The sequence below is a fragment of the Ischnura elegans genome, chromosome 6 (genome assembly GCF_921293095.1).
Source record: "Ischnura elegans chromosome 6, ioIscEleg1.1, whole genome shotgun sequence".
Lineage (NCBI taxonomy): Eukaryota > Metazoa > Arthropoda > Insecta > Odonata > Coenagrionidae > Ischnura > Ischnura elegans.
This window is the reverse complement of record NC_060251.1, coordinates 20,965,596-20,990,757: the sequence shown is the minus strand read 5'-3', so window position 1 is coordinate 20,990,757 and position 25,162 is coordinate 20,965,596. Positions and strand designations below refer to the sequence as shown.

Below are 25,162 nucleotides of genomic sequence, written 5' to 3'. Positions count from 1 at the left end.
GGAGACAAAAATGATGCAGAAAAATATGTCAGTGGAATATTGGAAATAAGATAAGACCCTCATCACATTGGTAGTTTTTGTCAATGCTTTAAATTCGTCTGCCAGAAAATCTAAGTTATACTCATATTTGAAGATGAGAAGAGGGAAGGAAAAGGTAGCAAATGCACATGAAGGTGACTATCAAGACCTTGCGATGAAGGATTGCAAAATAAGGAATAGCCGATGTAGTGATCACAATTTTTGCTTCGAACCCTGTGGGACCAAGTTCCAATCCTGGCCATTGATGGAGATTTTTAAAAGGTGCCCCTATTCCTTGTAGAGTGGTATGTGGTGCCACTTCAAGTGCAACGTTCTTTCCGTTAGGAGGTATGCTAAGCCATAGTCCCCTGGCACCTATGGGCAAGAGCATTATAATTCAACTTGCCAGTTTTCTCCACCATTTGCTCAAAGCATAATTGACAAAAGTCAACAGTTATCAGATAAGTCATGAGAGAAATTGCAATAGACATTGTTGTCTTTGTAAATTTTTTTCCATTTTGCTTCATACATTGGTTAGGGAAGAAGTCCAATGCTCTCTCATATGAAAGTTAATTATCGCTGTAAAAAGTATGAGAATATGGAAAAAAAATGTATAAATTTTATCGTCTCCCATTCTATTAGTGTGTTGCTCGAAGCAGTGTAGGGTATAATATGGATGTTTTTGTTCAGTCACAGACCATTTCCTGTACAACATATCTCATCATTAGTTTCTTGTCAGTCCATCACCAGGGCCAGCTGGAAAATGTATCATACAAATGAATATACTGTAGACTCTCGTTAATATGAGCAATTTTATTACGAAGTTCTCATTATTACTTAGCTAATCGTTGGTCCTGAGGAAAAGGCCTCTTCAAACTATAGGGAAAGAAACGTTGTGAAATTTTCGTTATTACAAAATTACGAAATTTAGTTCCGGTCCCAGCGGTCACAAAATGAATTTTTATGAAGTTCCACAAACAAGAAACGGTATTAAGGTGGATATACAGTATGTTACGTTATAATCATTGCGCTACGTTTAAGTTCTCCTCATGTATTGTGCCCAAGAACATCAATTATGGTTCTTTCTTTGGTAGGAGATATTTCAGTGTGCGTGCAACATCATATAATAAGCTTAATTCCAGAGGAATCATGGTGACCCACTCATTAGCGCTCGTAAATTGACTTGCAGTTAGTCCTCTTCCAATGCACATACAATTTATGAAGTTTCAGAGGTACAAACATTTCAGGCGTGCCTGAAATTTCAAATTTAGTGCCATTAGAGTTGGCTGATGCGACGCTGTGTGGTACAGAGGAACTTTGGGCAGAGTCTGAACAAAGTATCAATTCATCTGTAGTGAAGTCAGGAACTGTTCAGCATTTTGCCCATTCTTCCTTCCAATGGACAGCGAATGTATTTTGGCTCCAGCTGCATTGCATGCCCTACCTCAGTTTGTGACAATCATGATGGAATGGAGTTTGTAATTCAGTGTTTCATTCTGTAGGATAGCCACACTTTTCAATGCCTTGCATTGGTTTATCATCTTATGCGCAAGGTCTCGGAATACATCTTGTTCGTATGTCGAGGACTTACTGTATTTGGGAAGATATCAACCCTCAATTGCATCATGGAGTAGCCAAGTAGTCTGTGTTTCATTCGTGGATGTTACTGATGCCAGACGGTCATGAAAATGGGAAGACAACAAGAAACTAAAATGAATTCGGAGGGCTTGGTAGACAAAAAATGTTTTCCCTGGGATCACTTTTCAAAAAGATGGCTTCTAAGCGAAACGAAAACATTTTAAGACATTATGTTGTAAGAAGTATACCTCCTTAGTTGCAATAAATTCTGGAGAGATCAATTAATGCTAATTTTTGTATAAATGATAAGAAGCTATTGTAATATCCGATCCATCTTTCGTCAATTTCATTTCGTAAAGAAACGTTCGTACGAACTTTGTAATTACAAGAATCTACGGTAATAAATGAATGATATCCAAGAAATTTTCAGACAAGTTTTAATCCAAATAAGGTCAGATATCAATGTAATCCAAAGTCGTGAGGGTTTTCTGTATCTGATAAATATTTTTTAATGAATATTAATCTATCTGTATGCTCATGGGTGTCTTCCATAGCTTGGAAATGTAGGTGAATTATGTTTGTGTGAAAGAGGATGTTTCAGTCAATGATAGTGAAAAGAGTTAAGGGTATTTTTCAACAGATAGTGAATGTAGCACTTAATGTCTAGATAATAATATTATTTCCTAAGTCCATTGTGGATGATCACTCTGCATCACTGTCTATGTGGAAATATGTTCTGCTTATTTAGAAAATATATAAATGTATAGAATAATGTTGAAGGAAGATGTGTGTAGCTCATAATAATGGTATATTCACACTAAATAAGAAACACATTGAAGTAAACAGTCAGGAAAATTTTCTGGGGCTTTTATTTTAAATACCTATTGCTCCACTAACTTTATGTATTTTCTATGAGAAGATACTTTCTTCTAAAGATAGTTTCAATTCTTTTTTTTCCTATAAAGTCGTGATGTTAGCAGTGAGCTGTATCCATTCTTGTTGAAGTTGAGGTGTGTTATTGTAATTGCAGTTGTCAATTGCACAAGTCACAGTGTGGGGTATTATTCTTTCAGGGCTTGCAGAGGAAAGCATGTCAGTGTGATAGTTAGATTTTCCAACCCTGGCCGGTCCCAACCCTTGGATGACATCGAGATGCCCATGCACAGTCATGAGACTTTGGCTGCCTTGCGCCGCCTAGTCATGCGCAGGTTGAAAGCTTCACCCTCCTCCTTAAAACTAGATTTATTTCTAAATAGTGAGCCATTGGAAGCAACAGAAGACAGAAAACTTCTAGCTCAAATACCCCATAGAGATAAATTGGTAAGTCAATTCAGTGAGAGTGGATGTTTTTTGTGCAATTTGTTGACCTGCCTTATATGGATGCACAATACTGTAATTGATCTTTGGCCAAATAAAGTAATAGTAATTTGTGGTTGCCATAAATTATATTAAAAAAATAATAATGTATATAATCCTAAAAACTGAGTTTATAATTAAAATTCGTTGCATCTTTTCTTTAGATTTTAACAGCAAAATTGTGTCAAGTGAGTGCCACCATGCCCAGCTCTCCGGATAGTAGTTCTGATAGCTCCACTAGCTCACCACACCACCCATACGATGGACCTACCATGGAAGCAGAGAATGCTCTTCCTGGAGTGGTAAGAAAATGAGACTTATTATCCTTTTGTGCCAATAATCTAGCAATTCACAGTAGTAAAACTAGTAAATGGACCTTAACCCTTCATTAGACATTCATTGTGGGTGGCCCACAATGTTTCATTCGTGTGCCATTTCTCTTATTATGGTATAATGTACCTGTGATTTTCAGTTGCTGCACATTATTTAATCCTCGAAAGCTTCACATACCGTATATCTCCGAATATAGTCCCCCCTTTTGTTTCCAAAAATGGCCGCGGAAAAGTAAGGGGGGGGACTATAATCGAGTGTTATCCAGTTTAGCATACTAAAGGTGACCATAAAATTATAAATAACGGCATAATGGCTAATGTTCTCGTAGTCTTTCTATTTGAGTATATTTATGAGGATTATAATCGGAGATATTAGTAAATACTGCCACATTTTACCGGAAATTTAGACAATTTTTACCACAAATGTTGTAAAGATACGATTCTTTCGATTCAAATAGCATATCGAATATGCGTTTTCACGGAATCCATCGGGTAGCCGTTAATTTTTCTTGGAAAAGTATTGTTAGAATAATTCAATCGACACTGATCACTTAATGACGCAAAACAGTAAATAATTAAAATGAAAACTAAACACACACTATCATTACATCAATCGAACACTTGAATTGAATCAATAGTATATGTACCCGTCGCTCATTTAATAGTTACACGATTTAAATAATTGCGAAAAATAAACAGATAAAGTGAACCTTTCGTGACGATTTAGCCGTATAGCATTTCATTGCGTCCGTAGCTGCTATACGTCCGTGCGGTTCGTGTTTACAACCACTGCCTTTACCGCCTTCACAGAACAAGAATGCGCAATAGGTGATGCATTTGTTTCTGAAAAGGCGCAATAATCGACGACTTTAAACCAGAAGCGCCGGCATTATTTCATTTGATCGGAATCCAGCGACTCAGCATCGAAAGTGTGATCAATTTATTGAGGAATATATTCAATTCGCCAGGGTAAGTAGGATCGATAAATTACGTCACATAACGTTTCGCAATTATTTCAGCGATATTTTCTTTATTAAAAATAATTTTACGTTCAACAGTGAGGTGATGAATCAAGTAGAAAGATGAGGATCAATCCTGCGGCAGATTATAGGCCATCAAAGACGGAGTTTCGATGCCAATTTAAAAATAGCCGTTGCAGAATATGCCGTAAATCATAGTATTCACAGCGCTTGCAAAGCGCTAGAACATCGCGGAAGTCATTTCGGGGGTCTCGATGCGGCAGATTCAAAGAATTAGAGGAAAATATCGTCGAATTTGTGCGCAAATGCAGAGCAAAAGCTCTTTGTGTAACTTATGCAATGATTCGCGACGAGGCATTGAAAATTGATATAATATTTTTTTTAGTTTTAATGTTTGTTGGAAAAAGTTTATTTCTAATTTTATTACTTTGATATTTGTAAGTCCTGTACACCCATGTCTCGTATAGCGCAATTTCGATTAGCGCAATTTCGATATAGCGCAAATTCGTTCCTCGGGGAAACATTGCAACGCAGTGTAGCCTAATCAAAAATCTTAAACGCTCTCGTGATAAAACGTGAACTTACGCTAAGTGCACACGAAATTTCTATCAATTTACGCATATTAATATTATTTCTTGCCTCAAATCGTCTTTTTTGTTTATATATTAATCGAAATCCATTGCTGTGCAAGTGCCGAAAGTATTACTCGTCATTGGGTCCAGATAGCCGGCCTACCGAAGATTTATCTTGTCTCCTTAACAGAATGATAATAAATAATTTAGATCGTTAATTAAGCGTGGCGCTAGTGGAAATGAATTTTTTTTCAGCCATACGGTTTGAGACGTATTTTTGCCGTCGTAGGTTACCGGGCGATTGACTTCCAGGTAGAGGGTCTACGCTAAAGCCTTCAAGGTCATCGGTATTCACGGGCGAGAAATGGAGCGGTGGCCGAGTTGCGCATGAATAGCATCAACACTTAAAAGGGTCCGCTATAGAGTCTCAAGCACTATGGATTCGTTCCCTCCCCGCAGTCTAGGCCTTCTGCGTCTCAGGAATACAGTTCAGCCAAAGGTGATTTAGATAGAGCCATGCAGAGTAAAAACCAAGAGAATATGGCGAAAAATAGGAATGAGTGTAGAAAAATCAAGAATTTATCAAGAAAAACCATAAACCAAAAGAGGACTTGAGAGAGGTCAATGGCATTGAAATTGGAGAGCGTCAAAGCGATATTGCGCGGAAGTTTAAACTCACGATGCCTTATTCTGAATAAAGACAAAGCTAAAATATCAGTGACCTCAGCTGCACACACTTCAACCAAGCGGTCTACACATACAGAAAGTTCATGGTGAATCAGTGCAAAAAGACGAGAGTGGTAATCGCTCCGAGACATTTAGTGAAAGCTCCGGTTGGTTCCAGAATTTAAACGGCAAGCAGGTATTTTCAGTGTGGCGATATCAGGTGAATCTGCAAGTGTTGATAGCGCAGCCACCACTAAATTTTCTGATGAACTCCAAGCTGTTATTGAAAGTGGCTCCTTTCCCCCTCAACTAGTTTTTAGTGATGACGAGACGATATTCTTTTGGAAAAGAATGCATTCTCGTTCATTCATTTTCAGGGAAGGAAAACCTGGGTCAGGTTTCAAGGCATTTAAAGACTGTTTCACGTAGCTGCTAATGACTCGGAGGACTTCAAATTAAAATGATTTATCATTCAGAAACTCCGCTAGCTATGAAATGGCATTTAAAGTAGCATTTTCCTGTCATTTCGATGAGTGACAAAAGGGCCTGGGTGACACAATAGTTGTTTGTAGACTAGTTTGAAAAATCGTCAACTGCCGGCAACGCATTACGATCCCCTGAGAAAGCAGATGTTAGCCCACCCGCACGACAGGATGGAATTTCGAAAGCACGTAAGAATTTTTTTTTAACGTGAATAAAAGTCTTTGAATGTGTGAATACTATCTTTAAAGATGTTTTAAACTATAAATATTTCTAGAAATAATGTTTTCAAAGGCTTTTTATGGGAATATAGATGTTTTAGAGGAAATTCAATACCCAAGACCTATGCTACCAGGAACGCATCCCTATCTTCCCTATGTTAAAACGCTCTCGTATAACGCAAATTCGTATAGCGCAAAGACCCCAAGGAACGCATCCCTTGCGCTATACGAGACATGGGTGTAGTTTAATTATTTTGCTTAGCAGGCATTTGATGGCAATATTTTCATAATGTTTATAATTTATTTAACACAATTTTATTTAGATTTCCTAAATTCTTCAGGTCACGTGGATTTGTGATGACTTGATGGGTGTGTTACACTGGATCTATGGAAGTTTCAGGGCCAAACGCAATACTGTTTATGGGATTTAAGTTAAAGCTTATATATTGACATTGTTTGTAGTCATTTGGAAATCAAAAATATTAATAATTTGTGAATGTTTAAAAGATACAATAGCCTTGGATACTTAAAAAAATTTCTCATTTCTTCATTACATCTGGTTAAGGAACTATAAATTACTGATACATGCAATGGATCACAACATGTTTTAGGTATAGTTATTTTGTTGTGATGGAAAATATGTGAACAGATTTGTTCTTAATCTTCACAGAAAATAATAGTTTTTATCGACTCTAGAATCTTAACTTGCTAACCACAGAAAAATTGCCTTCCTTTGCATTTTAAATTTTTTCCCAAAACTGAGGTCTCAAAATTGGGGGGGGGGACTATATTCAGAGGGGGACTATATTCGGAGGTATACGGTAGTTGTTTGTTAGTAATCGGCACAAGATTAGCAATAAATAGCGATTGAATGGAAGCAGGCGTGACTGAGCCATGTATGTGGTCCACGTGCATAACTGTGAAACATTTTGCTGTCAGCATCACTTACAGCTGTGCTGAAAATTTTGTATGTTTGCCTGCTTTGACATGTTAACAATATTCGACACGTTTATGTTACTTTTATGGGTGTCTCGGCAAGTGGCATGCTTTCTTGCCTTCTTCACAGGGGGAGGGGGTCAGGGGTGCATTTTGTTCCTCTATTTATTAGAAATGTGTTCCCTCAGGTGATGAAAAGTTCACTAAACGATGAATAAAGTCCAATTTTTTTTATAAAAGAAGTTTTACAAAATGTTGAAAACTTAAGGAAATAAAAAAATTGAATGTGGGCCACCACTGTGGTCTGCCCACCCAACCGTGTAGCAAAATATAACGAGCTCACAGAAGGGTGATATTCCTATATTTGTAAGGGAAAGTGGAGGTTTTTGCTGTGTTTTGAAAATTTGACTCGACTCAATCATTTGGCCTTCTCTACAGGAGTTTTTGGGATTAAAATTGATAAATAAGGGAATTTTATTGCTCTTTTGCAGTTAAAAGGCTGTAGCAAATTATATTTTTTAATGATTTTATTAATCGCTTACCATTTTAATTAATCAAATTGCTCAAAGCACACTAAGTGGGGACCAAGTCAAGTTGATGTGTCTGACCTAAGGGCTGTTAACATCCGTATGATGTGGTTCCTGCCCATGGCCATAACCTCCGTTGGATTCTGTATCGGACCCATTTTGGGCTTTGAAAACCTACCCATTTTTGGGATAAATGAAATACTGCATCCCACTTTGAACATTTTAATTTGTAATTTTATTCTTTAGATGTTTTTCAGCTATATCGCATCTGATTTTAGATCAAGAGCTAATGGATTTTTTTACTTTTTATTTTTAGCTCATGTCAAAAAACCCCTGCTACGCCCAGTTCTTCCTGCAATTGGCCGACCTAGGTGTTCAAGTTAATTGTGACCCTCTTCGTGACAGTGCTCGTTTTCTGTTAAAGTTAATTCCACCTGACGTACATACGGTTCGGCTACTGTATGATGCCTTTGCTCACTCGGCTGCCTTGAACTCTTCACCATGCCACAATGCCCCTGCCAACTCTTCATTTGAGGGCTCATCCCAGCAGTCGGGTGTTCAGACCACAGTTTCGCAGGAGGAGAAGTCGCCTGCCCTCGGAAGTGTTTTCTTTGCTCCCTCACCATCTCAAGTTCTTTACCATCTGGAGGTATGTAACCTTTATGACTTCAGTGCTCTGAATAAAAGGTGTATGGATTTGATAAAATGCTCTTTTAACAGCTCCAAAAATCTGTTGGCAACCAGTCAAAATATGTGATTCGTCTTTTTATTTGTAATTGTTAGGAATGTTGTGGATTTCAGGAGAAGGCTGATGTTGGGAAATAGGAAAATCAATTTTTTTAATGGTTGCCTTCAAGCTTAGTAGTTACAGTATTTTCATCGAGGCAAATGTTGTTGCCTAGTATGGTATTGATCCCTATCAAACTAACGTGGTTTAAGAGACCATACTGCAAGTTTAGAGCAAAATATAGTCTTAAGGTGTACAATTTTTAGTCTAGCACTGTTATTAGATGTCAATATAACACAAAGAGGAAGCAATGTTGCTCATTTAAAAAAATTAATGCTTAATTCATTGACTTAATGAAAGGGATGATATTAAATATGGGTTTTTAAATTCAATTCTATTTGATACTCCATTGTGCTACCAGCTATGTACTGTTTACTATAAATCTCTGAAAGGTTATGTTGAAAATATTTACTGTAACTTAGTGTAAATGTGATGGAAAATCCTTACTTGGTCATTGAAAACAGACTGTAGTGTAAACCATTAGTTTGATATCATATGATTGTGACCATGGGGTAATTTGTGAGAGAAATTTTTCAAAAAAATATGGCCTGTGATAATGAGGGAACTGTAGCTAACTGAATGCATATTTTCCTTGCTTATAGGTGATGTATGCAATGTTGATGCCAGCAATTGATCCAACCTCTGAGAAGGCATTTGATTATCAGCTTAATTTTGTAAGGAGTCGAGATGCTTCAGTTGTGATTGATATGTTAACCAAGAATAACTTACTACCCAATGCGGACATTACAACGAAGAGGTTTGTTCTGCTTCAGCATGGTCTTTTATTGATATTTATTGACTGGTCCATTATTTTTTCTGTGGGTTGCTAGAGATCATGTATAACAATAATGTGTTATTGGTCAAAAGTATTCTGAAGATACGCAGACCTCATCAGAAAAAAAATCAATTGTCACAAGTGTTATGCATCTTATACGTGCTGAATTCAATGCTGACATGTCGCTAGTCTCCAGTAAGGCGTGCACATTGTCTAATCTACTGAGCTCATTCAACCTTCAGTGCTCTGACTATCAACCTGAATATATTGTGGAAAGTGTGTCTGAAATGAGGATGTGCAATTAACTCATTGAAAAATAAGGTTTGTGGATTTCTTCAATAATACATAGACACACCCACCCATAGATAGACCCACGTCCCAGTTTAACGGATGGGACCGGGTCAATAAAAACTAGGGAGGGTTCGCACACAAGGCAAGCTGCACCCTTTGCCTTTACGTCACCTTGAGCCGTCAAGGATGTGTGTGCGTGTGACTATGCTAATGAAATTGGAGTCAAAATCCAGGATCAAAAGCCCTGAGGAAAGAATGCCAGTTACACCACCAAGCCATTAACTGGCTAACACACACTTAACACCATTAACTGGCCAATACACCTGACTGGCAATCGGGAGATCCGGGTTCGAATCCCAGCTAAGTCAAAGATTTTTTCATGGCGAACTTCATCCATTGGTGTATTTAACTTTGCACCCGTGCACGTGACTGCGTACAAAGTCACTTGTTCCTGCAGTGCTTTGAAATTTGTCATCGCCGACCAGCGACAAAGTAAGGGTTTTTCTCCCCGACAATAGCTTAGTTGGCACAAACCTTGCCACATGTGCCACAGTGTGGACTTGTGGTGTCAACATCTGGTTCGCTAAAACCCATCCCGAAGTTCAATCTGAGAAAATGGCTTGGTGGTGTATCTGGCTAACACACCTGACTGGCAATCGGGAGATCTGAGTTCGAATCCTGATTAGTCAAATATATTTTCATGGTGAACTTCATCCGTTGGTGTATTTAAGTTTTCTTTCAGGCTGAGTAGGGAGGTTCTTCCTCTCTTTAGATTCATAGTTGGACTAATCGTTTATGTCTCACGAAGACATGACTCTGTAGCCAAGTTGGTGAATTATACGTGCAGTAGTTAACCTCTCAAGCGTGTACAATGCAGCGTATGAGACCTCTTTATTCTTTTCCTGTACCGATCTTTATTCATGGTTATTTAAACTGCCCAGGTGATTTTTTTTCTGAGCCACTGAAGATTTTGTGCAGACATTAAGTAATACTTTTTTAGCTCTTAAACTAAAAAAAAAAATCTGAAAAACTCTGGAAAATTTTCAATTATAACTAATAACTTCAGGCTTGACTTTGTGAAACCTCTCCATATTGGAAAAACTTTTTAAGGTTCAATTTTATAATTACATTGGCACGATCCGGGTTTCATAATGTAGTTACCTGAAGATGTAACTACGTTACAAAACCCGGGTCGTGCCTATATTGATATAATAGTGAACCTTCCATAGTTTTATTCCTTTATTTCCAAACCTTCAATTGTTTAGATCATTCCATTTTATAGATTTCTGGATTATTAATATTCTACTATACATGACACATGCTCACAGTACTTTGCATAATGGGTAATTTTTGGACTTACTAAACATTTCATGGTGTTTTTCAAAGACTTATTTCTGGAAGCAATGTCATGGATCTTGCAGAGATATAATGACTTACTTAATGAGAAACTGTGACTCAGCAAATATGGGCTCACTTTATCAACCATCACAAATTCTGTTTGTCTGATATGGTTGTTTAATGCAGATAAAATCCATAGGAATTGTATAAGCTACATACTCCTTTTTTTCACTGACTTTTATTTAAGGTAAATGGCTTGCTTAAGTGCATAAAATGTTAATTTGTGATCTCTGCATGTGAAACCCATGTTTATTTTTCATTCAGTTAGGAAAGCAAAAATTGACCTTTTTATGTTACCCCTTAATTAATACTAATCAATAAAAATTTTTCTTATTTTTATCAGGTCTGCATACCTGCCAGCCCTCAAAATATGTAAACTGCTGTTAACGGTTGCTGGTTACATAAGGACATGCTTACCAAAGGATTCACCCACATCGCAAATGCGGCAGGAACTGCAGAGAGGATGTTCCTCAACAGTTTCACCTCAGCCTTATTTGCAGGTGTCTGTGCTGTGCAAGGCCTTGGAGAATATCCCCAGTGCAAACACGGAGCACATGCTGCGTACTGTTGCATCTAAGTTAGCCCATGCTCTTTCTGCTGAGGTAAGTGTGTCTTGACTCAGGATATCCATAGTTTAATAATGAGTGATGCTTCAGGTGGTTGAAATGTATATTAATTGATTATAGGTCATATTTTGGCATTATACTTTTGAAAGTTGAACTAAGTGGAACTGGGAGCTCTTTTTGACGGTGAACTTCCTGATATGGTGCAGCCAAAGGGAATGTAGTACTGTTCCCATCTGTTTTTCGAACCTGCCTATAGAGTGCAAGAGTGTAGGGCACGGAATAGATCGAAGATGGGCCCTTAAATACACCTAACTACCTTAAATGGTGAAGGAAAATCGTTATTTCATCTTGAAAGTAGTTGTCTGGCATATATATCTGGAATAAATAATTTTAAGAATTAATACATTTAAATAGGGTGGATGTTATAATAAATTTATAAAATTCTTATTACACATTAGTTCGTAAAAAATTTATTGTTTATTACTTGAGCATTTGATTAACAGTTTTTTCACTTCATGTCCACCAAAAATATAACCACTCTTAGTCTTACCTCTTCCCTCTGCCTTTCAACTTTTTAGCTCACAATTCTGCCATTCATAAGTAATAGCATTACTGTAGAAAAAGAATGAGGAAGTATAGGAAAATGTGGTACAACAGATATGAACATAGTGCGGTAGGGCGTGGAGCACACCCTAAATGGATTGGAGCACAGCTATTTTGGCAACCCTACTAACTCACATTACACCCTTTCTCAAGGGCTACAATGTTAAGTAAGGCTGGTGAAAAGGTATGCATCATTCCCCTGCAGAGAAAGATTCATTCCCTTCTGTCACTCTACACCCTCTTTATCAACCAGTAGCTGATCTTGCTTTTTTGGTTCTGTTCTCTACCATTTTTCTACTTCAGGCCTCCTGATAGAGAAGAGAGAAGTTGAAGAGTTAGTATTAAATGAAATACTCTTGATCATTGAGGCACACAAAAGAATTAATGTCAAGGAAATAAATTAGTGTGAATTACTATCAACAACTCTTTCTGAGAAACTAGAGAGCTAAAGCATCAAGTTTGTTAATGAATGATGGCAAAAGAAGGGAGTGCGTAGGATACTGATTCGTTTCCATACATCCGATATATCCTTTATGTCCACACTCCCGGTGATCCAACCTGATGGTGGGTGAGTGAGATCTCACCTTGGATTCGGCCAAAGGCAAAAACTGTTCAAGCTTAAACTGCATCTGTTTGAAGTGCACAGCTTTAGAGTCAATTTCCGCAGCTACTGGTCTACTTCTTAATAGGGATGAATGGATCCAGGATTTTTTCCAGATCCAGATCGGATACTTGATTTCAGGTGTTGAATCTTCGGATATTTTCGGATCCATTTCATTGCCATACACAATTCACCATTTTTACTGATAAAAAATCATTTTTATGATAGATAAAAAGGTGAGCTCTACGGCCTCAAGGTCAACTGGGAAATGAAAAAACTCCAATGGCCGTAACAGGGGACCTCATCGCAGGTATAAACAAAACACTTGTGTTGGTATGCTGGAACAGGAAGATTCGCAGCAGTGACCAGCCCCAGCGCCTCTACCGGAAACCCTTCACTAACACTCGTTCTACTATGAAGAAACCTTCGTGAAGGTTTTTGGGGGCCTCGCTATGGCTGCTTCCGTTGAATAAAATCACACCCAATCACTCTCTTAACTTCGAAGGAACCTTCGTGAGGGTTTTTGGGGGGGGCCTCGCTAAGGCTGTTTCAGTTAAGAAAACACACACTCAACACTTACTTTGTGGGTTATACTCAAGGAGAATTGCTCAAAAACGAGCGATGGAACTGCCACCTGGATGGGAGAAGTATACTGGTTTGGGAATCTTGGATCAGAACTCTTTCCACTCCTTCTTATGGGGCACTGCATTCACAGAAGTACAGTAAAACCTCACCTTAACGAACTCCCGCTAAACGAAGAACTCCGTTCAACGAACAAATGCTATTGGTCCGGCCAATTGCCTATGTAAACACATGAGTGAAAAACCCCGATGAACGAACTCCTCTTTTACGAAAACTCCCGATCAACGAAATGAAATTTCGGCGCGATCGAGTGAAATTCACCTCCCAATAACCAATTTTTCCGGTTAAATTTTTATTTTCATATGAATAATTTAATATTCGTAGCGTTGGAGGGCAAATCAGAGACTTCCACTGAATAAGCCAATCAGAATCGTCATTAACCATAGCCTTCCGTCGTGTGTTTCCGCCGACCCCAACTCGCGGCTCGCGGCGAATTGCAAAAAATGTTAATGCTGACTTTCGTAAATAACTCAATGTCCCAATATTTCCACGCTCAAAGATATGATATCTAGAGCTATGTACTTTGATCGCATTCTTTTGACGGTTGTTTAAGATAATTTACAGAATTACAACGCGTAAATTCCGAGAAGCATTTTTTTTAACTCGCCGCCATCTTGGATAACTTCTTTAAAATTTAACTAAATTACGGAAGATACAATGTGCGCGCTAGAAGATGAAAGCCAAAATTTGCACCTCTTAATTATCTTTAATATATGACTCAGTAGTTTCTCTTGTTTCATTCACATTGTTTATTTCAACATCATCTAAAAAATAGGAGATACTTTTGCATTTGCCGCAATCTTGGATAAAAAATATTCGCACTTAAGACACGAAAGCCAACATTTCCCATTGATCTAGACGTTACTTGAATTGAGTGCTTTATACTAAAGGTCAGTCTCTGTCTGTCGGCGATTGTAGCGATGACCTAACGTGATGTGAAGCGGTGTTGATTTTCTCCTGAGAAAAAGGTTTGCGACGGCAGTCAATTGTTGCATGAAGAAGACGACACAGTCTAAATCTGCCATGTTTAGACTGGGCCAATGGTGATGCCTCACCCCTGTGGTAGCAGCAAAAATCCATGAATGACAGCGGGATTAATTCAGCGGTGGTTGGCGGGAGTTGATGCACTCATGGGGAAAGTAGATTTCTTCCTCGATCGCTGCACGGGCCCAAACATAGGACTAACAATAAAAAATGTGCGTGTTATTTTCTTGCCCCCAACTGCAATAGCTAAGTTGCGACCTCTCGACCGAGGGGTCATTTCTGCGGCAAAGCGGCATTACCGTCGGATTTTAGTGGAGTTTTTGGTTTGTCGAATGGATGTAAGGGATCGGCGAAATTGAAGAGGACCATTTTGCAGGTAATGCAAGGGCTTCGCAAAGCTTGGAAGCGTGTCGCACCTGTCACCATATTTAGTTATTTTGCAAAAACCGGGTTTGCAGTCAACAGCATCATTATCGTGACTTATTTTACTTCAAGAACTCCTGCATGAGGCCTCCCAAGCTGTTTTCTTATCGGGAGTTGTCAATCCGGTTTGCAGTCAACTGCGACCACGCGATGGAGAGTGATGACGAAAGCCGTGAATCCTCGCAGGGTCTCTCAAAAGTCATGAATATTGAAGGGTCGTTTGATGAGTTCACTAGAATAGACTCAAATTTCGTAATCCGCGAAGCCAGCAAACTGAGGGTTGCAGAATATAATTTCTCGAAAACTCATTTTTCAAAATCGTGACGTATTTTACTTCTAGAACTCCTGCGTAGGGCCTTTCAAGATGTTTTCTTATCGGCAGTTGTCTATCCGGAATGCGATGGAAATGATGCTAGTACAATGAATTATTTACGAAGCCCGCGACCGCAAATATTGCTATGGAGTATTCTGGATTTGACTACTATAAAGAAATGCTGCCACCCACTGAGCTTTAATGGGTCGACGAAAGTCGCACTCGCGCCGTTATGGTAGAGCGATCTTAATTTCATGATGAAGCTATAATTGGCGCTGTTACTTTAACTTTATATTAGTAATGGTCAAATCTATCGAATTCTTAATTTTTCAGTGTAAACTTCGCGAATACATGTACTCTATTTCAAATATTGAGAATAAAGGGATGGCCTCGCACTCACCGCTACGTTGCATACATTTTTGAAAACCGATGAAAAAGCACGCGAAGTGATTGAATAATACGAACTGAGGCTTCCTAAATGTGGTCTATTGCCCGCGATTTGCATTGCAGCTGAAGAAATAAGCACTGTTTTGAAGTATGCGAAGGTAGAATGAAGATAACGTATGCAGACTTGCTTCAATTTCCGAGCCCCTAGAATGATGCAACGTGCGCATCACCTCCGGGGAACGAACTCCCGATCAACGAAACGGCAAAATTTCGGTCCCTTGAGTTTCGTTTAAGAGAGGTTTTACTGTATTAGTTAAAAATTTCAGACCCAGATCCGATGTCTTAAGTAATTTTGGATCTGAAGAATCAGCTGAAGGCCAATATCCGCAGATATTTGGATCTGAGGTATCCAATCAGACCATCCCCACTTCTTAACCTACTTCACTTCTTAACTGTGAAGGCTCTATCTAGATGACCACATATTTTGATTGATTTTTTTGTTAACTTGTCACCCAAGATTTCAGGCGAATTAATGCTGAAAATTCAGGGTTGATGGTGCAGAATGTGTGCATTTTGAAGTTGAAATACTTATTACTTCTTAAAATAATGATCCTAATTCACTAAATATGCATTTGTGTATTGATTGATGTAAGATCATGGTTTAACTGATTATGATTAATGCTGTTTGTTCGTGGAAAATATTGAATGTTTTTCAACGTAATAGCTTGTTTAATGTAGTCAATCTTTTGATGGAGTTGATGCCAGGTAGGTTTGTGTTTATGCTCACTGGAAATTGCTTAGTAAGCTGTTTTATTATCTGTCAGGTAAAATTTCATTTTTCACCATAAGAGTATATGTAGCTCGTAATGTTTCTTTCATGATCCCCAGGGACATTTGACTAATAGATTCCTATAGGTTCTATCCATTGTATTTACTGCAACCCTCAACCTTTGATCATTGGTTATCTCTCAGATTGATTATCTCCTTGGAGACTTGAATTCTTAGGATTTTGACTTACAAATGCTTTTATTCCCTAAATAATCTTATTCTGTATCTTATCACATTACCAAAAATATCTCCTTTCAAATTTCAGCTTGTTGTTATTGTTTTTTCTGTGATTTATAACATTTTAAATTGGGAATGGTTGTTCAGATAAATTACTTGTTTGCTTATTAAATACTATGATATTGCTACTTCTATTAAAGATTAGAGATGATGGTCTAGCAAAAATATTTTCATGATTAACTGTTAATGAACAACTTCCATGGCTAATTTGGTCGGCTATTTTTAAATCACTCTCTGTGAAGAGAGTTATATCTATTCATTATAATTATAATTTTGATAGTATGTATCTGTAGTTCACTTTTGGTTGTATTTTGCATTAAAATACATGAGGGAGTTAGTGGTTTCTCTCTAAGATGATATTTAATGCACATCTTTAGAACACTGAAATGCTCTAATGTTGAGTGCTCATTGTAAATTTGCACGTGAAGTAAAATTCATTCATTCTCAACCTAAGACTGCAATTTGGAGTCATAAGGGGGAGGTAAAAACTTTCATTAACATTGACTTTTCATGTACTCTTCTAACTTTCGTCCTTGGGAATGTTTCTAAATCAGTTGTAGGAAAAGCACATTTCTGTTGAATTATTAAATTTTTAACCTTTTTGTGATTGAATTTAAATGATCAATTTATTCATAACATTCTGACCCAAAGACTCCCAAAATATAGTGATAAGATATTCAGCTGTATTTTGCATTCAGGTATATCATTCTCTTTCTCCTGAGTAATGTCCCGGGATGTGACTCCTATTTTTGTCTATAATTTCTGTTCATACTGATGCTTACTTCAATTTCATGTTTCTATTTGTATGTAGTTATATCTGAGAAAAGTCTCTAAAAGAATACTCCATTTGCATTTCAGATTAATTGAGCATAATTATAAATATATCTTGTGAATGATTATTGCATAGAGGAAGACTTAACAATTTCATTGATACTGTTTTAGATGACTCAGCAGCAAGGCCACTCACTGGCTGTAAATGGCGAAGTTATGTCTTCATCGTCAGCCTCCCCTCCTTCTCCTTCTTCATCTCCTGTCCTGTCGCCTTCTAACCATTCCCTGGCTGCTAACTCTCGGCCTTCTACCTCTGGACTCAAAAAGTGTTCTTCTGCTCCAATCCAGTCCCAGCTAGGTCTTGTGAACCACCAACATTCGAAGGTGATTCAATGGCTCTTTAACTTTTTTCCCATGGGATGAATTTTTTTTGTTACTATCATATTGGCAGCTGGCAATGACACTCCTGAGGTGTACTCTGCAGATTTTAATCAAAATTGGTTTTGATGGTGTGGAAGTGTTTGGTAGTAAAAGCACAAATGTGGAATTTCCTGTGCCAAAAAGCCTATTGACCGGTGATATGAGCTCCAAAGTTCCACATTCTCCACCTATTTTCGACCAACCTTGCAAGGTGACTGGCAGTGAGTGTTCACGGGAGTAGCCGCCATGCCGGCCAGGACCTTCCTGTTATGACAGATGTTTTAGGGAGAAAAGAGATGAGGTCTAGTATAGTTTGCTTGATTATTCTGGTAATTTTCTTTGCTTAGGACACTTAATATAAAACAGCCACTGAACAAAAGGAAGTTATTTTCTCCTTAACAGCTTTTCATCTCTTGAATTTCATTAATACAAACCTATATAGGCCATATTTTGGAACGTTGGCTTTCACAGCGAGATTCATTGATGTCTACGGCTTTCGGGAGGAACTACGTATTGTGCTTTGTCAAGCCATCGATGAGTGATTAGACCTGCAACGGCCGCAAAAGCTCGCTTGACAAAGAGTAATACGCAGCTGCTTCCGAAAGACGTCGACATCAGGCTATAGTTTGCTGTGAAAAGAATTTCATTAAAAACCCCATCACTATGAGTTGAAAAAATATGAATTCCAAATTTGAGCTATACAATTATCTTGTAGTGTATTTGGCAACTATTACTATTAATCAGTTTTAAAAAAATACATTATTTTCAATTTTTCTGTTACTTCACGCATCCAAAGATTTGGTAGAGATAGTGATAGGTAATTACTCATATGAGGTAAATACGAGGGATAGTGTCGGTTTTAATTCCCCATCCCTAGCCAATGTTAATTCAAAAGACTCTTGGAGCCATGGACAAGGAACACTGCTTGGTGGAAAAAAATTTTTTGATGTCATTTGTGGGATTAATAGTCATTTTTTGTTTGTTGCTTCTCTTTCTCGGAGCTAAAGCATCGCCATAGTGCCTAGGTATGCCAAAAGTGATTGAACAGAATGGCCTCTTTTACTCACCTTAAGCCTTGCCGATATGGATGATTCCAAAGTTTCAAAATTGTATCAACATAGCATATTAGGCTAACCAGCAAATTTTGACCCCCAGTATTAATCCTCCCGCTATTCTTTCACAACTGCCTCCCTTCTGTTTTTGCCAGCCTGTGTTCGTAACTCGCCCTACCTACAATCCCTAATTGCTAGAGGGTTGATTCATCTCTGTGTTATCCCCTAACATGTCGTCATGCAAAACCAAACATTCAGTAGCGCTCCTTGGGGATGGAGTGGGGTTTCTTTAGTATGAAGGGAAGGTAAATAGGTAGGATAGGACAAAAGATGTAAGAATGGCAGTAGAGTTCATAACCATTCTTGCCATGTAAGGTTCCCCGGAATACAAGACTGTCTGAAATCTGTAGCAACTACTGAATTTTTTTCGATAGCTTTGTTTTGACATAATCAAGGATCAAATAGGAGACTGCACCAAATAATCCTTTAATTCCATTTTGCAATTTTGCCTCTCCTTAGGCAATGCTTCTAATGGCAATCATTACTTTCCATCAAATCCTCCTCCGTCAGTTTCAATAATTCATTACATGCTTTTCCTATTATTACCAATTAGCGTAAATTGCAGACTCTCCACAGACTTCTGAGCAAACTTGGTACTGTGCAGAATACATTTAGTACTACCCTCATTTTCTTTTCCCGTTAATCTATGACTGCCCATTTAATCAAATATTATGTGCCAGAAAATAACTATCGTATAACGTCATACAAGATCAAAGCATCAGCCTATCGGCTGGGGAGAAGAAATTGAAAGTGACACTATCATCGTATTTATCTTATATGAGTAATTATCTATCACTATCTAAGCACCAGACGCCTTGCTAGGGGGCCTGTGATGCAAGGGGCCCCTTGGCAGAAAGTGGGTGTAGAGTATGAAACTTAGGAAGCTTATATCTCCTGTCGATAGACTCTCTGGCCCGTGAAATTTCAAATTAGTGCTTTACCACCAAACGCTACCATCCGACCAAATTTGATCAAAATCTGCTGAGTAGACGTAAGGAGGGTCCGTTATGAGTGATACTTTAAATAAATATCCCTCTCTCATTCTTATCCTCACAATTCGTGAATGTTAACTTGATTGTGATTAATTCTCTTTTCACTTTCACTGTGATTAAGTCTTTGAGAAATAATATTTCATAGGCAACTGACTATTACATGTCTCAAACAATTTTTATTTCAATGACCTGCATTCATGGAATCAGTTATTATTAAAGTTATCAGTAATTTGTTGTCGGTCACTTCTACTTAAATGTAGGATGGTAATGTGGGGGGTATTCTCGTGGGAGTGGGGAGATGTCAAGTAAAATCTATGATGGGTAGTGCTTTTGTTGAAAATACTATTCACTTTGGTTATGGTATCTGCCAGAACCTAAGTTTTGAAAGTAATTGTTCTACAACTATTTGCTACCAAGTGTATTTGCATGTGTTTTGCAGGCAGTGTTAAAATTTAGAGCCATCTCATCTCTGCTAACCCATGTACTTCACAAAAATTGTCGTTAAATGTGTTGTGATGTTGTTGTGCTTGTTTATATTTTGATTCTAGGTTAATGAAACCATTAAGATTTTATAGTTTAAATGTCGTTTGTCTGTACGTATGCATGGAACATGTTCCTGCTTTTTTGCTTTCCTATTCTTCCTCTAATGCTTATTTGTTTTCCTTATGGAGAGGAATTTAGGCTGAAGTTCATTATAATGATTTTTAATTGCATGGAGTCACATTTGTACTAAAGTAGACTGATTATTGAGAATTCTGTATTTCTCCTTATGTACCGTATTTATCAGAATATAGTCCCCCCCTTTTTTTTTACCAAAAATGCTCACTGTAAAAGTAAAGGGGGAACTATTCATATTCTAAAGCATTTCTTAAAAATTTCCCATAGCTGAAGCCTCAAAATTAGGGGGGGGGGACTATATTCGGAGATATATGGTAATTCTTCAAATGTTTAAGACTAATTTTTAATTTCGTTTGTGAAATCAAGACTTACAGTTTTAGATTGTCAATGGATCAAGTGCGACAATATTGAATTGTTTAATTATTTTTGCAAATCAACAAATATTGCTCCTAAAGTGTTAGTTATCTTTGATGAATGCATTCTCAAAATGCCATTCATAAAGTCCAGTTGAAATTAATTCTTTGTCATTTATTTTATGCTAGGTTTGTGCAAAGAAAAACTTGAAGCCCCTTTTCTAGGTACATTTTTAAAAATAATGGAAAATTAGTACTGCTTCTACTTAATCGCTGTAATCCCTGAATACAGCCATTTAAATCAGAAATTTTCATATTTTTTCAAACTTTCTAATTTTGAAATGCAAAGAGAAAAAGCACTGGTTTTTCAGTTATTCACTCCACCACTGTAGAAATACTGCAAAAACCATTTTAAAAATGACTTCATTCACATGATCCAGTGAACTCTTGATTTTAAGTAGTAAGATATTATGAAGTTTTGATAATACGAAAAAAAGCTGTCCCGACAAAAATCCTAAGCTACTTGCTTGGCAGGTTTAAAAATACCAAGTTTTGAAGTTACAGAATTTTTTGAAATTGCAAACTTAGCCTTTGGTCTTAAGGAAGTAGTTGTTGCTTTTACGAGTGACAGCAAAAAACTTGACTACAAAGCAATTTATAACAGCATATTTATGATCGCGGTTTGGTGTATTTGTGTAATTTTTTTAACTATATCTGGCTATGGATGGACAGACTGGAAGATCGAAATTAGATGGAGCGACTGGTGGCCGACCAAGGAAGAATGTGGCAGAATGAGATCACTCTCATTAAATGAGGAACTTGCATGGGTCGTAGATTGCTCTAAAAACTATTTTGAATAAGTCAAATGGATACATTAGCTCGCAAAAATACCTTCAGTTTCTCCATTCAACATCAAAAGAAATAAAAAAAATGCATTTAAAATCGAGAAAAATTTCTCTGAGCCGACCACTGCGCGAAGACACCCGAGCGTTGCCGAGGCCAGGCGTGACGTCATAGGTGCCTAAACAACCGTAGGGAGTAGGGAAATACGCTGAGCGCATGGTGTAAAATTTGTTTTGAGGGAGTATTAAGCCGCTCATCGTCACTTTATTTTGTTCTGTTATTCTTGGGCAAGTTTTCCTATTGCTATTGTGCCTAGATTATTACTTGGGATATTAATAATGCGGCATCGGGATGATGAAGTACAAGCGTTCCACTTCGTATGTTTTAGTGATCAGATAAATGGATGATAACGTTGCCACTCGTTCGAATAGTACACCTGAAATTCATCTACATCTACATAATACCCCGCAAGCCGCCTAAAAGGCGTGTGGCATGGGGTGTTAGGACACCAACCTTTTTTTAGGACACCCAAAATGGATGCCACGACCCTCATGGAATTTGTTAAGACAAATTATTGCTATACGTCGGCGGCAAATCGAGTTGTAAAAGAAACTTTTAATACTGGAGGATAACGATCGTAAGCTGTGCTGTTGAATTTGGCAACACCGAATTAGTGGAGAAGGTAGTCCTATCCGTCCTACGGTACGAATTCACAGCAAAACAGTCAGCACACAATCCACATGTGAGATCGCGAATCGGTTCCGCTGCCAACACACACACAAGCTATAACCTATTTCAATAATATTGGTAAATCCATAAACAATATACTAGCATATACCATAAAAATATAGTGGGAAATAGGCAAATACTCTTATCAAAAACTGGATGTCACTGTCACATTCTTATATTCATCAAGTACAACTTACAATAACAGAACTCGTTATGATGAAAACAACTATTTATTCACTGATTTAAACCCTTAAATCAGCCGACACAGGTGACTTTTCTCACTACTATTCGTTGAAATAATGGAATAACAAACTTCACTCACAGTTTTTATTTCAATAGCGTGATCGTGAAATGTCATATCTACGGTGAACAACGGAGATTAGCACGCCACTGACAATTTTTACACTACTGTTAGACATTTATCGATAGCGTAATAGCACTTTTTACAATTCAATCACGATGGAACACTGATAACTCTTGGCCGATATTTTTCAACCTTGTCAAACTTTGTGCATTACAACCACTGGCACTGTGATTATTAGTAGTAGCTAACGGGAGATGTCACGTTGAAAATAACACTATTTTGGCACAAAAATTTTCCTAGATGTCTCCAATCAGCGAGCAAAAGTTGCATTGACTGGAATTCACCCCATAATACAAGCACATACAGTCCTAAACGACGAATTCTCCGGTACCTACGAATAAACGGATGAAGTTATTGTATATAAAAGTTAAGCGGACATTAGTAAACATCAAAATCGTTCTAATTACATACTTAAATGAATGATATGCCGTCGATAACATCAACTTACAATTAACGTATCCCCCTTCCAATGGCCGTGGGTCACAATCAGACTCCTACAACGATGTTATTTAGGTATTATAAAATTTTTGGTTTAACTGCTCCAGTTTTATATTTTATGCCCTTACTCAGATATTAATATTATAAATAATGCAAAATATGAGGGCTTCCAAGCCTCTATCGTCGGATATTTATCTTTAAATATAAAATAATCAACACGTCTAACAAACGAAGCTCTCACAACTGCTGGCAACTACAGTAGACTCTCGTTATTACGAAGTTCACGGGGCCGAAAAATCGGAGGTTCGTAATAACGAAGTTCGTAAGAACGTTTCTTTTAAGAATCGTCGAAAGAAATAGTGTATTATAAACGCTATTAAATTACGCGGAAATATATATAAACAAGAAAATTCGTTTCAGTTTTTCAACAGAAGACTACGCCATGACGCAATCGAAGGATGATATCTTCCCGAACACATGAACTCCGATGTTCAAACTAGATGCGCCCCAAGACCTTGTTCCAAGGTTGATAAAATTACAGTCCGGCCACCGAGAGTTGTCCAGTAACAGACAATGGGCTGGGTAGGGGGTATGGGAGCCAGGTAAGAAAGCGAAACGCTTGCAAAGTGTTCCATGAAGAAAATAACCGGAAGGGACGACGAGCGTGAAGGACCAAGAGGGATAATTACTTGTTCTTGTGATTCGAAGAATGGGCTTATTTTGGTTGGTCAGGCTTATTTCGGTGCTCGAATATGCATTTGACAAAGTTGTATGACTAGACGAGGGTGTGAGGTGCGTTTGGGGGACAGCGATTGGCTTTAAACCGTGCTGACGCAGGATTATCCACCCCTCCTATTGTGCCGTAATCGGACACCCCTCGCCAGCCGGACTGCATGTAAGTTATCGAGGAGTACGGTTATCCTGCGGGATGCAACACTGCATTACACGTATGCGCTAACTCACGATTGTGGCGACCTGATCCATCGGGGCCTGTGATGCATCCGGAGCCGAGAAAATGTCTCCCCGCGGTAACGAAGAACGGGCGAAACGCTGAACAGTTCCTAAATTCACACCAGATTCAATGATACCTTATTCAGATGGTGATTACAGTGAGAGTTTCACAGCGCCAAACCGCGTAGTATCGGCCAAATCGAAAGGCGCCAAATTTGAAATTTGAAAGTTTTGAATGCTCGTATCTCTGAAAATTCGTACATCGAATGTGCATAGGAAGAGGATTGACTGTACATCCAATTTACTAACGGTTATGAGTGGGTCACCACGACTTCACAGGAATGAGGGCTGTTATATGATGTAGCGCGTAAACTGAATAAAGAAACATAATTGACGCTCTTAAGCATAGTACACGAGAATAACGTGCCGCGATTATTAAAACTTAAGTGTTGTGAATATCCACCTAAATGCCGTGACTTGTGCGTGTAACTTCGTAATAAAGTTCATATTGTAACCGCCGGGACCGGAACTTGGGTTCGTAATTTCGTAAAAACGAAAATTTCGTAATAACGTTTCTTTTACTATAGCTTGGATAGGCCTTTTCGACGGGACCAACGATTTGCTTCGTAATAACGAGAACTTCGTAACAACGTTGTTCGTATTAACGAGAGTCTACTGTATTACAAACAATCACAACAATAGCTTCGCGTGATGTTTAGGCACCTTTGACGTCATCGAGGCTTCGTCGGCAGTGGCTTGGGGGGTGAGGGAGTTTTTCCCGCGCTTTAAAATTCGTTATATTTATCACTAAATATCTCGCGAAGGAAAACTCAGATTTACATGCGGTTTTCTTTGTTGTATTCAGAAAATAATTTTCTGTCCGCCTGTGAAATAAAAAAAATTCATGCAAGTTCCCCATTCTCCCCCCCTCAAGTTGTGCCTTCTGTTACATGGCCACATAGGGTACAATTTTTGGGAGTTCCAGAGTAGGTAGTTGATTCCCCTTTGGAGAAAGGGATGCCCGATTACCAGTAGTGATCAGCAAGAGATTTGGGGAACACAAAATGAGG

General features: G+C 38.1%; 1 protein-coding gene across 5 annotated transcripts in view; it reads left to right on the top strand.

Annotated features, from left to right (window-relative positions):
- The window catches only part of LOC124160175 (probable ubiquitin carboxyl-terminal hydrolase FAF-X), an 86,425-nt gene that overhangs the window by 22,284 nt on the left and 38,979 nt on the right, over positions 1-25,162 (top strand). For 4 of the 5 annotated variants that reach the window (XM_046535938.1, XM_046535939.1, XM_046535940.1 and 1 more), the window contains exons 18-23: positions 2,670-2,916; positions 3,117-3,254; positions 7,983-8,315; positions 9,056-9,210; positions 11,261-11,519; positions 17,444-17,656. In XM_046535938.1, coding sequence (XP_046391894.1) covers positions 2,670-2,916; positions 3,117-3,254; positions 7,983-8,315; positions 9,056-9,210; positions 11,261-11,519; positions 17,444-17,656 — 1,345 coding nt within the window. The remainder of the gene's footprint in view (positions 1-2,669; positions 2,917-3,116; positions 3,255-7,982; positions 8,316-9,055; positions 9,211-11,260; positions 11,520-17,443; positions 17,657-25,162) is intronic. The other variant, XM_046535941.1, reaches the window with a different exon arrangement.